The 15341-nt window shown below is 30.2% G+C and overlaps 2 protein-coding genes across 3 annotated transcripts in view; both read left to right on the top strand.

Moving 5' to 3' along the window:
* Positions 1-2621: 2621 nt before the first annotated feature.
* LOC131846064 (uncharacterized) lies at positions 2622-8910 on the top strand. Its single transcript, XM_059195285.1, has 4 exons — positions 2622-2785; positions 3840-4029; positions 4505-4702; positions 8674-8910. The coding sequence occupies exons 1-4, from the start codon at positions 2622-2624 to the stop codon at positions 8908-8910; spliced, it is 789 nt and encodes a 262-aa protein (XP_059051268.1).
* A 3800-nt stretch (positions 8911-12710) lies between these two features.
* Positions 12711-15341, top strand: part of LOC131846052 (uncharacterized) — a 71661-nt gene continuing 69030 nt past the window's right edge. For both annotated transcript variants that reach the window (XM_059195270.1, XM_059195269.1), the window contains exon 1: positions 12711-12958. The gene's annotated coding sequence lies outside the window, so the exon portion shown is untranslated. The remainder of the gene's footprint in view (positions 12959-15341) is intronic.

Below are 15341 nucleotides of genomic sequence, written 5' to 3'. Positions count from 1 at the left end.
TGTGTTTTTAGTTCTAATTCTGTTTTATTTATTGTCATTAATATTTAAAATAGTTAATCCCCATTTTTATATAGGTATATCTATTATTTTATCGTTTTGGTGAAAACTAGCGGTATGTTCACATAGGATATACAGTAAAGCTGAGAGGAACTATTTCAATGCCATTTATGTATGTAAAAAATGATTATTATATGTTTATTTTTAATTATATACATGTTAAATTAAGTTTAATTGTATATACATTTTATTGTATTTTATTCTCTTTTTTTATATGGTTTTTTATATTGTAACATTGTTAAAAAGCACTGAATAAATAATTTTTATTTCTTCGTTCTTTCCTACTGTACAATACTATCCCGTTTACTTTCAACCAGACGATTGATATATTAATACCAGTACCCAGTTCATAAAACGTTTTAGTTGCGAAATAGTATATTACATTATATCTTATTTAGATATCAAACTTATTCCAGCGATCCGTCACGGCTACGTGCGGATACATTACAAATCTTGAATCACTCTATCTATGGATGAAAACTGCATTAAAACCCATTACGTAATTTAAAAGATATAAGCAAACAGATAGCGGCGGTAACTTTGTTCTATACTATGTAAAAGAAAAGATCTACCTACATAAGTTTGACATTATAAGAATAATATGAAAAGAAAATGTAAGTGAATATATGTGGTGTAAACAATCAATACTTATACATCTCATTTCTACTACAAACAATAGGCCGTCTGGTGAGCTCTGGTGTCTGTATTGTATATTTTTTATGCAAACATTACCAAGCAATTTATTAGAATACTTAATATTTTTGCATATATGTATATACCTAGGCTCTAATTTTATAACATTGTGATGACAGTTATCTTGAACTAATTTGAAATATTAAGTATTTGTAGCGCCGTAGAGTTTTTAATAATTCATCTGTGTTTGTATATTATCTATATCTTAGTACTCCGGATTTGTGTTGCGGGCGTCAGATGATAACGAGTTGTCCAGGTGGGCCGTTAGATTCTTAGCGCTTCTAATTACATAAAAATATGTATTTTAGCCTATTTCCAGATCTATTGAGACACTCTATTACTCGATTTCGGCAATAGGTGTTTCGTCGGAATAGCTTGGAGCTTTTAGTGAGTAGGAGTCTCACAGTACTCGCTTGCCCGTTCAAACATAGGAAATACCCAAATATTACAGGACTATTTTTATAATAGTTCATGCAGTTGCTTGTCAGTTTTACGCAAATGTATCTTATTGGTATGAAACTGCCATCCAACAGTAGTAGAGTTGGTTAAAAACGTGTGGAAGTCTCAGAACTCAGTCCACTTAATACAACCTTATAATCTGTGGCTATATACATTATACCATTCTTGCATATTATTTAAGGCAGCGGTGTAAATTGAAGGAAATTAGATTTTATAAATAATGTAAGCTAGCAGTCAGAAGCAATATACTAAGTAAATTGAAGTGAATGAAATGGTAAACGGCTAAAACATATGACTATAATAAATTTGGACGTTTAGACCGATAATTATATTATTATTATAGCTTGTAATTAGGGCTATGAAACGAAAATATGCAAATGAGATGATGGTCTAGATACACAAGACATGTTCGTGTTAGGTTTATTAGTTTCTGGTTACGGTGATAAAGTTGTCTTACAGATTTTTGGGGCGGGTTCTCAGTTGTAGCGAGTAGTCACTTGCGAGTATTCAGTTATTTATATCATATTACAAGTTGAAAAACTATTTATTTACTAGTATTCTTTATGTAGTAGTGTATATATTCATTTATTTAACGGATAAATAATATAAGATACAGCAATACAAAATATCATGCATTTTTATACCTACTGGTGGATATGCATGGTTTGTTTTACAAAATTGAATTAAAATTATTTGATGTTGATGTTGATTTCATGAAATTTAGTATAATCTATTATGTATTATTACATTAGTGTATAGGTACATACAGCAAAATAAACGAATAACTGGATGAAGCGAGTATTGATTACATGCTAATGGTATAATATAATAGTATATTATATTATTTTATTAATATTAACAATATTCATATTACAGTAATATTATAAAATAATACATAATGCTAATACAAAGATATCTTATAATATATGACAAAATTAAACTAAATTATTAGTCACATAAAATTATTATACAAGTTCTTTTGTGTTTAGTACAATGTTTGTATTTACAGTTAAATTTGGTATACAATAAGGCCACATCCTATGTGTGTACATAGAGTACCTTCGTCATAATTTAGATAGAAATAACCGCTATTTAAATAATATAGGGTATAGCGTACTCTTCCGCTGACTGTGAGTCGCTTCCTGCGCTTTCACTGTCAATACTGCAAATTTAATTTACACCCTACTCATAGAACTACATGCCAACGAAGTATTTACAGTATCTATATTTCAGGCGCTCCCTTTACACGGTTAACGGGATGGTGACATTTCAAATCAGTCAGTCTTGTAACCACTGTCCGACAGTGAAGTACATTTTTTTTAAACTTAATTGGAACACCGTCTTAATGAAACTGAAGTGATATAAATCCAACTTTTCTAATTTTATTATTTAATTTTGAATATTAGGGTGAAATGGTTTCAAAGGGCACATTATTTCTGTCGTGTCATGCGTTGGTTTGGGCGGCCGCAGCGTTGGCACTGTGGTCGGTAAGCGTGAGCGCAGCGGCGCCGGCGCGGTACGATACCGCCACCCCATACTCACCGCCCTATAGGAAATATAACTATATACCTATACAGTAAGTGCTTCTTATATCCTAAACGGTAATTAATATATTTTATTACATATGACTGCTTTATTAGAAAAATGTCTGATTCTTACTTGTAATTAAAGTAATCTACTAAGATTACTTTAATTAATCTCCACTTTGTAGTCAAAGTGGCTAGAGATTAATGATTACTAACTCAATATCTCTCTAAATTACTGTAATAATAAATTAATGTAAGATGTAGAGTAAGAATGAGGCCGTCCTTTCCCAAATACATAGATTTAAATAGTTCTTTATAAGGTATAAATTAAATTAAATATTAAACCTATTACAAAATATATTTATATTACGAAAATATAATATGTGTACATATGAAGAATCTGTAAATCTCTTTTCATCAATTTATTCCAGAGAATTCGAAACAAAATTAATTAAATGTTAAGTATACATCATCTAACTGCGTCGCTATACCATATACTCATATTCCTAACTGTGACCCAATTAGTTTAATGAACACGTTTTAGCGGTATATGAATTGCATTTGTGTGTGATATGTTATTGCTCTGCTATTAGATGTCATATGCTCGATTGATATTTACTATCTGAATATTTATGTAGAATATGGTACTTTATGTAGATTCTGCCCTTCTCGGATATTATTTTCTGTAATTAAATTAAATATCTATTCACAGTACATAAAAGGTATATTTTCTGTAATTAGGATATTTAAAAGCATTAAATTATAATGTTGAATGGTGATATCGGTGGATGTAAATAATTATTACAAACAGACAGATCTGTTTACCCACTTGCTTAGTATTTTTCCCACCATCGTTAAGATTTTCTCTAATTCGCTTTTCTAAGTATGTCTATTTTTATTTGTGTTTTTAGTCACTTTAAAATAGACATATACAGTAAAGAATTACCTTTAGAAATGTTATGAAGAAGACCTAAACTTAATTCCATGATCTGTATTACTGAAAAATCTGTATTTGTATTGTAACATCGCGTAAATTCAACACTGTAGAACATAATTTTATACTTTACTTTTAAAAATTTATATCATACTTATTAACATTTCTAGTAATGGCGACACACACCCAGATAATATGTTTGACGAGCCTCAAGAGGAGTCTGTGCCTGCTAGCAATTACATGCCGCCGTCTGAGCTGATTATGGCAGGTCTGAGGACCCTACTCGATGTAGTTAGGAATATCAATAAGAGCCGAGCCAATACTGGCGCAAGCGTTACCAAAAACTCAACAGTTGTTCCAGTAAGTAAACACGATTGAATATCGGCGGTAATTCTACATCGACTACCTTTCAATCTCGGAAATTATTTTAAAGTTCAAATTTTCATTATCATACTTAGTAATAGATCAAACACAATAAAATGATAGTGGACAAGTAGTTTTTAATTTGTTTAAAAGCAAATCGGGTACAATAGGATATAAATGGGATGATTGTGTATTATAAAGAAAATAAATAACTTCTATAGGCTATATGGATATTTAAAGAAACACAAAGTCATGAATATATTATGTTTTTTTTAATAAATATAATAATAAATAGGCTGCTATAAGTATTTTTTAAACATAGAGAAATGTTTTAATAGAAGCAAACAATCTGATTGACTACCTCATTATATACCTAATAGGAATTAATACGCGTTAATATGAACAGTAAACTGTATACTGAGTCCAAAATTGGCATAGTCTAACGTTATTTCAATTTGTTGAAACTGTTCAGTTTCAGAGACGGGGTTCAAATAACATAACCCTTGAAGAGAGTGGGCGAGGTTTTGATGATTATTATGACGAACATGTCTATAACATTACAACTACGACTGCGAAACCTATGAAGCAAGGGCGATACACAGACCCCTGGGCCGGATACTACGACTGGATAATCAACGAGGGATCATTCAAGTTCTGGAGCGCTTTCCAGGTAATGTTGCGTTTTATTTTAAACTATGACGCATAACATGGCACCTAAATATCATGATTATTTAGGGTACTAACACACAACACAGTATCCACGTATCTGTGATCTTGTAACGACGATGTCCATGGCGATACTTATGAATATAGCAACATATACCTAGTGCTTTCCGTCGATAAAAAATGTACCAAAGTTTTGTACACCAAGCTCTTATAATATATTGTGATATGTTATATTGAATGAAAAAAATATTTTCAGTGTCTTATAATCAATTGAATAAACTTCACATTGTATCAATTTAATTTTAAAGAATATTATCGTCCGCAAATTAAAGTTGGCAATTCAGTTTATTAGTAGACTGTTGCTCTTGCTTCTTGTGCAGGAACACTAGGTGCAAATAAAAAATTCAACACAGGCAAAGCGTAATTTGATGTGGTTGATAAATACATACAAATAGCTGTGACCTCTAGTGCACCGTTGCGCATCGTAGCGATAAAATGTCGTAGTTAATAATTGTGGTGTCTGAAAAAATTGTCGCTTTACCGTCATTTAATAATCAAAATTACAAGAATGACGTTTATGTCATAACATTGACACAGTTTCAGTAATGTTGCAGCGACAATGTCCCGTCAGGCATGGGTAGCTCAATAATAGTGAAGTATCATTGAATGTTATTTACTATGTACGAATCATTAGATATTTCTACGGCTTTAAAATTATTATTTTGTTGTTAAGGTCAACAAAATAATAATATGTAGGTATTAATAAATAGCATAAAATGACTAAAACATCAGAACATTCATATTCTTCTAAATTTATATTTGTTTAAATTTATACATAAAACAAGTTCAAGTATATTTCGTTCGTTTTTTTATCATTAGTAAGTAGTACTAAGTAGTTAAAAGTATCGATTCCATTTCTGGCTTAGTTAAGTAATTTAAAAAAAATTATGTGCTGTTGCGGGAGTAGCACTTATTTTATTATATACTATCTTCGGCTTCGCACGGGTGTATATGTATATATAAAACTTCTTGAATCACTCTATCAGTTTTTAGCAATACTAAAAACAGCGTTATCCGTTGCGCAGATTAAAAGATTTAAGCGAACAGACAACGGAAGCGACTTCATTTTATACTATGTACATAAAGATTACGCGTTTTCAAGAGTCATGGAATTTTTCTAGTAAATATTGCTATCAATACTTTCTTTTGTTTGGTAAGATAGTTTAATCTCTCTTTATCTGTATCTTACGTTGATTCGTCTGGTAACGATAACGGTATTACCTGAACTGGGTGACCGACGTCGCTAACTGAAACCACGGTGCCTCTTTAGATGTACATACAATATTTACTGTGGTTCACATCTCTATGTAAATTAGTAATATCGGTGATAATTCTCAACTGGAAGGTGTATGTAGTACCGTTTTTACTTCAACTCTATAAATTATGTAGAAATTATGAAGATAAAATTCACTCAATGTAGATGTGGATGTAGATGGTAAGGAAGTTATAATACTAAGCATATACTCAAATATTGGAGAGATACTGATTTTTTAATTCATAAAAACATAATATGCTCTAATTGAGAATAAAAATATCGTGCCGAATAAGAATAGCGTGAACAGAGGATTACGAGCAATTTTTTAATTAATTAAATAAAATAACATGAGAGGATCGTTTCATTCATTCATTCATTCATTCACTGTAACAAAAAATATTTACTTAAATTTAAAAATATATCTTTCGTAATGCAAATAAAAAACGGTTGCGTAATAATAATATTATAATAGTTCAGAAAATTGGTTACATCAGTGTATTAAATAAGAAGCAGAGAACTCGTCGTACATTTTGCAAGGTGTATTTGTTGAATATTGAAGACAATTATAGTGATTTTATATTAGTTTTAAAATTTCTCACGTAATTTACATAAACGGACGTAGAGCCCATTGTTGAGGTCAAACAAACGGTTGTTATTGAAAAACGATTGAACAACTCACCAAAATGTTCATTTTGAAAATAAGCTTTATTGCTTTTAAGTGCTTCTCTGTAATGTTTTCGGATTTTTTGTTCATATTTACTGTTTTACATAATAGTATTATTAACAAGCATTTAATTATACTTAAAAGCATCTGAGAAGGGACGTTTTACTTTGTAATTTTAATTACCAATGCAGATTTTACGCGGTGCTGGTACGAGAAGCTTAATATATATTTAACAGAATGTATTGTATTGTATCATTACGTTGTTTGTGGTCATGCTTATTTTAGCATGACCAACACAAATAAAAATAACACTGTATTATTATAATAATATATTATATACATATTACTACTATATATAATACTCACAAATAATCTAACTCTCCTTTTTCACGTCGCAGTTGCTTTCTATGTTTATATGTATACCTTGTTTGCATATATTTTCTGCATTATATTAGCTTGTAATTACACTAAATATTTATTGTTATTATATCAGGTTATGACATAAAAATATCAAATACCCGATTATTAGAGAAATAGCGGAATAATCGATGGATAAATCTGTATAAGGGTTTGTTTACGACTTTTAGTTTAGGAGCATAAAATTTACGAAAAAACCCGGAAGCGAATAGATTCTAAACAGAATGTTGGATTAGCAATTTCCTGTTCTTTAGAGATGTATTAATAGTAAATACCTTGAACCGTAAATGAGTTATCAAATGGAACATTTGTATGGCTATTGTAGCTACATTTACAATATGTAAACGCGGTGTAAAATGCAATTACTATGTTCCGCTATATATTCGTGCCACAACTTGGGAGCTTCAAGCGTGTGGGTCGCGGTAATGAACTTGTTAGCTATTGAGCTCGTTTCCCATACTTCGAACGATGGTCTTTATGATTCCCACTTATTATTGATTACGCATATAAGAATATATGAAATATAATTATTAATGTTTTATGAATATATTTGTTTTGTTTCGAGCTAATATTTCATTCAAAATTTCTAAATGCTATTATTTTATATCAGTTGTAATGTAATAAAATATCATAAAATGTCAGCTAAATTGATTCATAGTTCAATAATTGTATTTATACTAATTTAAACTTCGATGTAAGACGATTTAATGTTTAATCTTTTTTGTTTTGATGTTAATATTTGCTTAATCTACTTATACAATCATAGTTTGAACTCATTTTATACAATGAGTAATGCGCGATCCATTGCCTCTCTTATCAGAGTTTGCTAACTAACTAGCTCATCTTTCAAGTTGAAACTAAACAACACGAGCCTTACTGCTTCTCGGCAAAAATAGCAGTATTTATATCATCGATAGTATTTCATCGAAATATGATATATGGAGTTTAGATACTATTTATATGGTAAATTACCACAAAAGGGATTTGAAATTATCAACTATAGGTATAAACGTAAATTAAACTTGAAAAGAACTGGTTAATACAAACATATTACTTAAGAAATAGTAGGAAAAAAGAGTACTGGTAGAAATCAACTTAAAATGACAATACCTACATATTAATTAATATAATAAACAAACCTACATAATAATTAAATGTAATATAAATTAAAAAAGGAAATAAATAAACAGAGTACTCTATATATATTCTGTATAGCACCTTGAGTTACTAATCTGGAAAATGTTATTAATCAAGCAGTGTGAATTACTAATACTATTCTGAATATCAATAACTATTTCAGGGGCTTAAATAGCGTTATCGACGGTATAGTTCGTAGTTGTTGTATTTCTATACATTGGTCATAATTTTCATTCTGTATATAGTAATTCGATTGAACCCAAGCAAGGCATTATGTTATCTGCAACAAGGATGAATCACGCGTACCTCTATCCTCATTAGTTAATCCTTATATTTTTTACCCTAATGACTAAATATTTGTTACAATAGAACTGATGTCGGAAATACTCTTTTTACTATCTCGAAACTTTACACTTACGCTCCTAATCTTTCTTCGTTTCAGTTATTCACTGCGGCTCTTCTGTTGTATGCCGCCTTTTCTGCCATTTATTACGCGAAGTTCAATCCTATATTACCGGATTATAGCATGGAATACGATGATTACTTCCTTGAACGTACAGTTGGCAGAAAAGCAAGAAGTCTCGACACCTCAGAACTACCATCAGGTCTTACATGGATTAACTCTAGAACATTCCAATTTATTTTGGACGCGATTTCAAAACATTACAGCGATGAATAATTAGTGTTTTATTAGTAGGATTTTAAAATTTGGGTGGTTTGTTTTTAAATATAGGGTTTACTGAACATTGTATATATGCTGATAAAAACTATCAGAAGGGAAATTAATGGTTATGTGATCTTGTTGTAATACGACTGGGAACGCAAACCATAAAATCAATACAGGGCAACGACGACGTCATATAATTATCATAGTTTAAAGAATTAATTTAAGTAGGTACAATATAATATATTTTAACCATATTGTTTGCTTGTTACCTTGTATTGATTATTATTAAATAGATAGATTTTACAAAACTTGATTTTTAAAGTTGTTGTTGAATCGCTTAGATACATTTGTTCTTATAATATTACTTCTTTTTTTAAATGTGTTACTTCAGAGACATGTTACTTTATATGGTCTGTGCGGGTATTTAATTTCTATTCAGTCATATTTCTAATAGAAACTTAATACAAAAGGAGTAAATACACAATGGTACTCTCAGTATGTTAATTATATAAAATATGCAACCTGCAGAAAGGTCTATTAGGTTCTTTAATATTGAAGAATAATACTATTGAGAAATGTAGATACTATTTTACAAAAATAAACCAATAATTAAATAATAAAAAACCGAAAACAATAATTAAAACTATTATTGTTTTTATTCTTTTGAATTGCTTTTAAGTTTCTTGTGAATAGCACTGTCGATTGATGAATAAAACTGATAACTGTGTTATATTTAATAAAAAAAGGGATTGTTCTATTTTAATAGCTTGTTTCAAGCGACTTAGATTGGTTCATTCTGTATGCTACAATATATTAGTTGTATTCACGTACTATTGAGATGAATGACACATACATGAATGCTTCCTGATCAATATCTGTAAATAGGTATTGTACCTTAACATACCTCTGTGCTCAATTTTAGTTCCTAAGTAAATATATATTTATGAAAATACTAATAAACGAACATGAAAAATGTAAGTTTTATTTAAAACATAAATTGTATTTGTTGTGTGATGTAAAGGCGATTGTAAAGTAAACGTTCGATATAAAAATGTCTGTGTAAAATACCGAGAGAGATTTGTATGGGGCATAAAATATGCGGTGGGGCAAAAGCCACGACGTTTTATGTCATGTAACGCCCTCACCACGGGCTCTTGGGAAATAGCGTACGACGGCAAAACCTCTACTTATTTAAGCACCACTTACACTAGACTGAGCAGGTTGGTAACAATTTTCTATGAACCTTAATACGAATGATGTTAAAATGTATTTAATTCTTTAATTTTAACTCCAGCATAGGCTGCTGCTGCTGCTTTGTGGATATAAGCAAAAAATCAACAATCGCACCTACACACAATGAGATGAACCTAAGCTAGATGGAGCGACGACTTCAAGTGTGTCACAGGTAATCAAAGAATGCAAGTGGTTCTAGATCTTTCTTTGTGGCAGGCCACGGAGGACATAAAACAATCTTTGCAAACCTTCAGCTTTAATAATTTTAATAATGTTTATATTGTTTTATATTTATTGACTAGTATTTATTACTGCACGATTTTATAATTACAGAAATGTCTAAAATACTACTTGGTATCAAATATAAATTAGTAGAGTGTATTATATCTAAATTGACAAAGTTTTATAATCGTGAGACAAATGGCAGCGCAAAACATACGAACGTGTGCAAGAAAATTTTAGAAACATGTATTACAGTATATTGTTATCCAGTATGCGGCAGCGATTAGAACACGGTTGTGGCATGGCTCTACGTTGCGAGTCTTGGGTTCGACGTCCGGTCGCCGAGAACGCGGTTCACTAGGATACGCTTTGCACAGGATGTCATTATTACGCTGCCTGCGCTAACCAACCTCCATGTACTTTTTAGACACATTATCTAATTAGTGAGAACAAAAGCTATTCATTGTTCAAATATTATGGATAAAAAGAGTTATATAAAATTTAAGATTTTTCAAATCGATAAATCAGTCTAATGATTTTGTCAAAAAAAAAAGTCTCTTCAATTTTATCTTCATTAGTTTATATGCTTATATTATTTACACATTTATATTATTTATTTATATAATTATAATACTTCATTATAACATGAGAGATATTAAACTCTCTTTGTTTTTCATATAATCGCTTATTGTGTGGTACTCTTTTTGAACCCCTACATCCTGGCGGCCAAGTAAATAGGAAAACATAGTTTGGACTAAACGAGTGCAGATACAGTATCTATTTTTTTTAATATACGAATAAGCAATTAATACACATATTGTGTTGTGTCGGAATAAACGAATAGTATTAAAGTAATTATTCTTTTAATAATAGATATTCTAAATATAAACATTTATAATCACTAAATGTGAATTGTGTTGGATGATGTAATCGTCCTCACGTCGCCTACACTACGAGAATGTTTTATTTAATTAAGAATTTGATTTTGTATGGTACACAGTTGATATTATATGGATTCTTAGACATAATTATATACAGGGCTAGAAATACTATCACATAATGATTAGATCTGTGTTATAAATGAATAATTGTTAAATGCTTCCTAAGAGGGTTCTTTCACAAGAGGTTTTAAATAGAGTGGCCTATCGCGTTTATTTTTATATGATTCTATATATTTTTTTCTCAATATTGGTAATAGGTGTTTTTTGCGGAACAAAATGCATTTAATTTATTTTATAAGTTGAAGTGACTAAATTTTATATGCCTAAATTTTATGTTTGGTTAATTAATTAAACCATTGCTAAAAGTTATAATGAATTCAAACTTATATGTATCTAATTATTACAGTTTATTTTCATATACTATTTATACATATGTACATTAGATAGTTACTTCATGGCTGGTAGCTAATAAATAATAATATCAAATTTGGGTAGGAATTGTGTTCTACTAAAACACTTGTACTACTTCTTCATAAATTAATATCTTCAATGTTATTATGTAAATGATACCACAAATACGTATTAACTGATACCTCTGTAGCTAATATTCTGATATAGCCTTTAATATAGTAGTTAACCTATGTTTAGATCCTACTACATTCTAATAAGACGTATCATTTATAACTATATATACTTGAATGCTTTGATTAATCCCACGGAAAACAATGTTATTAGCTTATGTGCCATCCTAGTTATTAATAGATCAGTCTGATCGTCTCTGATCGTCTCTGATAGAAAAGTGAAAATCTTAGTCTATGGTATATATTTCCAACAATATCACAAACACATCTATTGGTTAAGGTACGTTTGATGCAGTGCAATGGCTCAAAATCTGCTTTATTAGAAAAGATAAATAAACCTGTAGTAGAAATTGAAACTTTATTTGTGTTTCTTAAGTATGTTATAAGGAATGAAATACTCATAATTATCTTATCTGTGCTCGTAAAAGTGTAGGTACCTGTCATAACGGTGTATACAATCTATAGGTATTATTTATATATTTATTACTAATTACTAATGAAATGGGTAGTTTGCTAGAAAATAATTAATTAGTATTTCAAAAACAGTTATATAAATGTAAAAGATAACGTTACTATAGATATGGGTGATGGCATTCGTAGAGCGATCAATTAAGCTATCTCTCGCTTAGGCCGCTGACCACAACATATTTTTTGAACTGCTTTTGCGGTTTGCTGTCCATTGCCCGCATTTGGATTTTGCGCTACAATTACCTCAGTCCAGTATAGTCGTGATCGTTAACCAGCCTCGTTGAGAAGTCGCGTGATAAGCACTGCGTGTCTGAGGAGCAATGATCATCTTAGTGTGAACGGGTTGGCGCGCCAGTTCAACGATCAAGTGCAGCGCGGGCGCACACTCGACGAGGCTGTTTGTGTGCGCGGGTGCGCGTACGTTTGCGCAGATGCGGCGTTCCATTTTCGAATACCAAAACAAAATCGAATGACAGTATTCAACTATACAAATTATTGAACGTTTATTTTCATGAACTTGGTTATCGAAGTGAACTGTGTTTGTTATCAAGTATTGTATTGAACCGGTTCATCCTGAAGAACACGCCGTTATTTCTATGTGGGTCGAATAAAAAGGTAACGATTTATTGATTCTAAGGAGTTTTACATATAATGTTAATTAGGTTAATTATTTTAAAGCACGAAGAAAAAATTTAAGAAAATAAATATATGAAGTATTTTTTATACTAATAATAATAATATAATACAATAATACAACTACAAATCCACGCATTATAAATTTTTAGATAGTGCAAAACATATTATATAAATAATTACAACATGATTTATACATTATTTGAACATGTATGATTGTTTTAATTAATCACTCATTAACTTCTTGTAAAAGACATCAACGGCGCATGCGCATGCGTCACCTTACGTTACCGATATTTCAATACTTCCGTAAATATAGCCATAGGACTAGACATATATAGAGAAGACAATAATGATGTTAATGCTTAATAGATTAATCAAATTATATTAAAAAATAACATAAAAATTAAGGTACCAACTATTGTCATTGCAAAAATTATGATTCAAAATGGATTAAATTTTCAAATATTTTATGCGATACGGGTAAACAATTGAGAATATTTAAGACATCCCGTTAATTTTTATAACTAGATGATAAATTAAAACATTTAAAGTATGATTACTGACATCATTACGACCTATTTTTTTAAGTGGCAGTGATTACTTGTTGATACTGTTACTCCGTTTATTATTTCATAAAATCTGTCAGACAACAATTTAAATATTCTGACTCATCGTATTACTGTTAGCAATTTACTAACTTTACTTATTCTATTTTTGTGTACGTAAAGATTGCATAAAGCAGAGGTGCCCGTTTTTAATATCTCTTTTCAAATATATAGCCCAATATAATCATTATGGTGAATCATAAAATTCCAGGAAGAGTCGGGGTAAAAACTATTAGACTATTATCTGTACTGGAATTCTTGTATTCTCGTTTTTGATATCTTTACGATGTTAATCTTTAGAATATATATAGATTCAAAATATATGAGCTTTTGTCTAATGCCACCGTGCTACTCATCTACTTCTTTGTTACTAGCTGTTACCCGCGACATCGTTTGCTTTTATTGAGTTAAAATAGTCTATTCTCGTAGTTATATTTTTAAAACTTTATTACAATTGTGATGATATAACTAAAATACATCGACTTCGAGAGACTACATAGACCGCTAGTGGCAGGGAGCCGGTCTAAATCCTTACCATCCCATTTGTTGAAGTGTTAATCAATCATATATGGTAAAATAATGTCGAATATGACAAGAAAATCATTATAAACAACTATTAAATTGAAAAATGTTAATTAATGTTTAGGTTGTTTATATGTATATAGATACAACTGGTTCATAACTAACAGTAAAATTAGAATCACTGGCCGTAAAACGCGTCTATGCATATTAGTTTTCTGTTCGATATGATGCCACGCAATAAATTACCGTAGTACCCATTTTACTTCGAGTCCATAATAATAAAATATCTCGTAAGTAATTTATTATGTTTTATGTAATTTTAATATCATTTGCATACTGTCTCTATACAAATAATAAAAATATATCAGATCGCCTTATGTACATGAAAGATATAAGCGAAAAACTATTACTGTGGGGATTTTACACATCTATCTGTGCATTTGCGTGTTAATCTTCGAAACGGCTAAAGCTATTTGAATGTGGTTTTTACTAATGTATTGTGGTAAGTTTAATTTAATATTTAGTGTTTGTTTTTCTAATCGAACGAACAAACAGTTATAAACTCTCATTATTACAAATACCACGGATACGAAGCCGTGGGCTCACCTAATATAAAGTATATATAATTATTTACAACACTTAACCAGTATTGTAAATAAATACACTTAATTAATACGTTTATTACGCTTGTTATAATTAATTAAACTTGATAACCAGTTGGATTCAAAATTCTTATAAGGAATAGTAACACGGCATGTCCGATAAACGAAAATTACTTAATTACCTAATAGCTACACTTGTATTAGATCTTTAGATAGTAATTAAGTAATTTTCGGTCCGTATAAGATGACGAGGCCAAGGTTATTGGAATCCATGAACCATCCGTTATGGTTTTAAATCAACTATATAGAAATATTTTTGTGTATATACATATTAATATAGAGAGTATCGTAATTTACCGTCCTGACTTACATCCAAAACGGCCTGGACACTAACGGTGGATTTAAAATTTTGAGAGTGTTGTTTTGATTATGAGGTGGAATGACTATGCCTCTGACTACCCCATCCGGGATTCAGTCGTGACGGTATATATATTATAATATATAACATATTAGTATAATATAGCGTTATCGTTAATATTTATTTATTGGTAAATAATTCTATTGTACATATCGCATTATGTACAATAGAATTATTTACCAATATGTATTGTACTTGTTTTTTTTATTGCACAG

The sequence above is a fragment of the Achroia grisella genome, unplaced genomic scaffold (assembly GCF_030625045.1).
Source record: "Achroia grisella isolate CSIRO2021 unplaced genomic scaffold, CSIRO_AGI_Agris_v1 utg487, whole genome shotgun sequence".
NCBI lineage: Eukaryota > Metazoa > Arthropoda > Insecta > Lepidoptera > Pyralidae > Achroia > Achroia grisella.
Note: the sequence above shows the minus strand (reverse complement) of the source record. Positions and strands in the feature narration are given on the sequence as shown.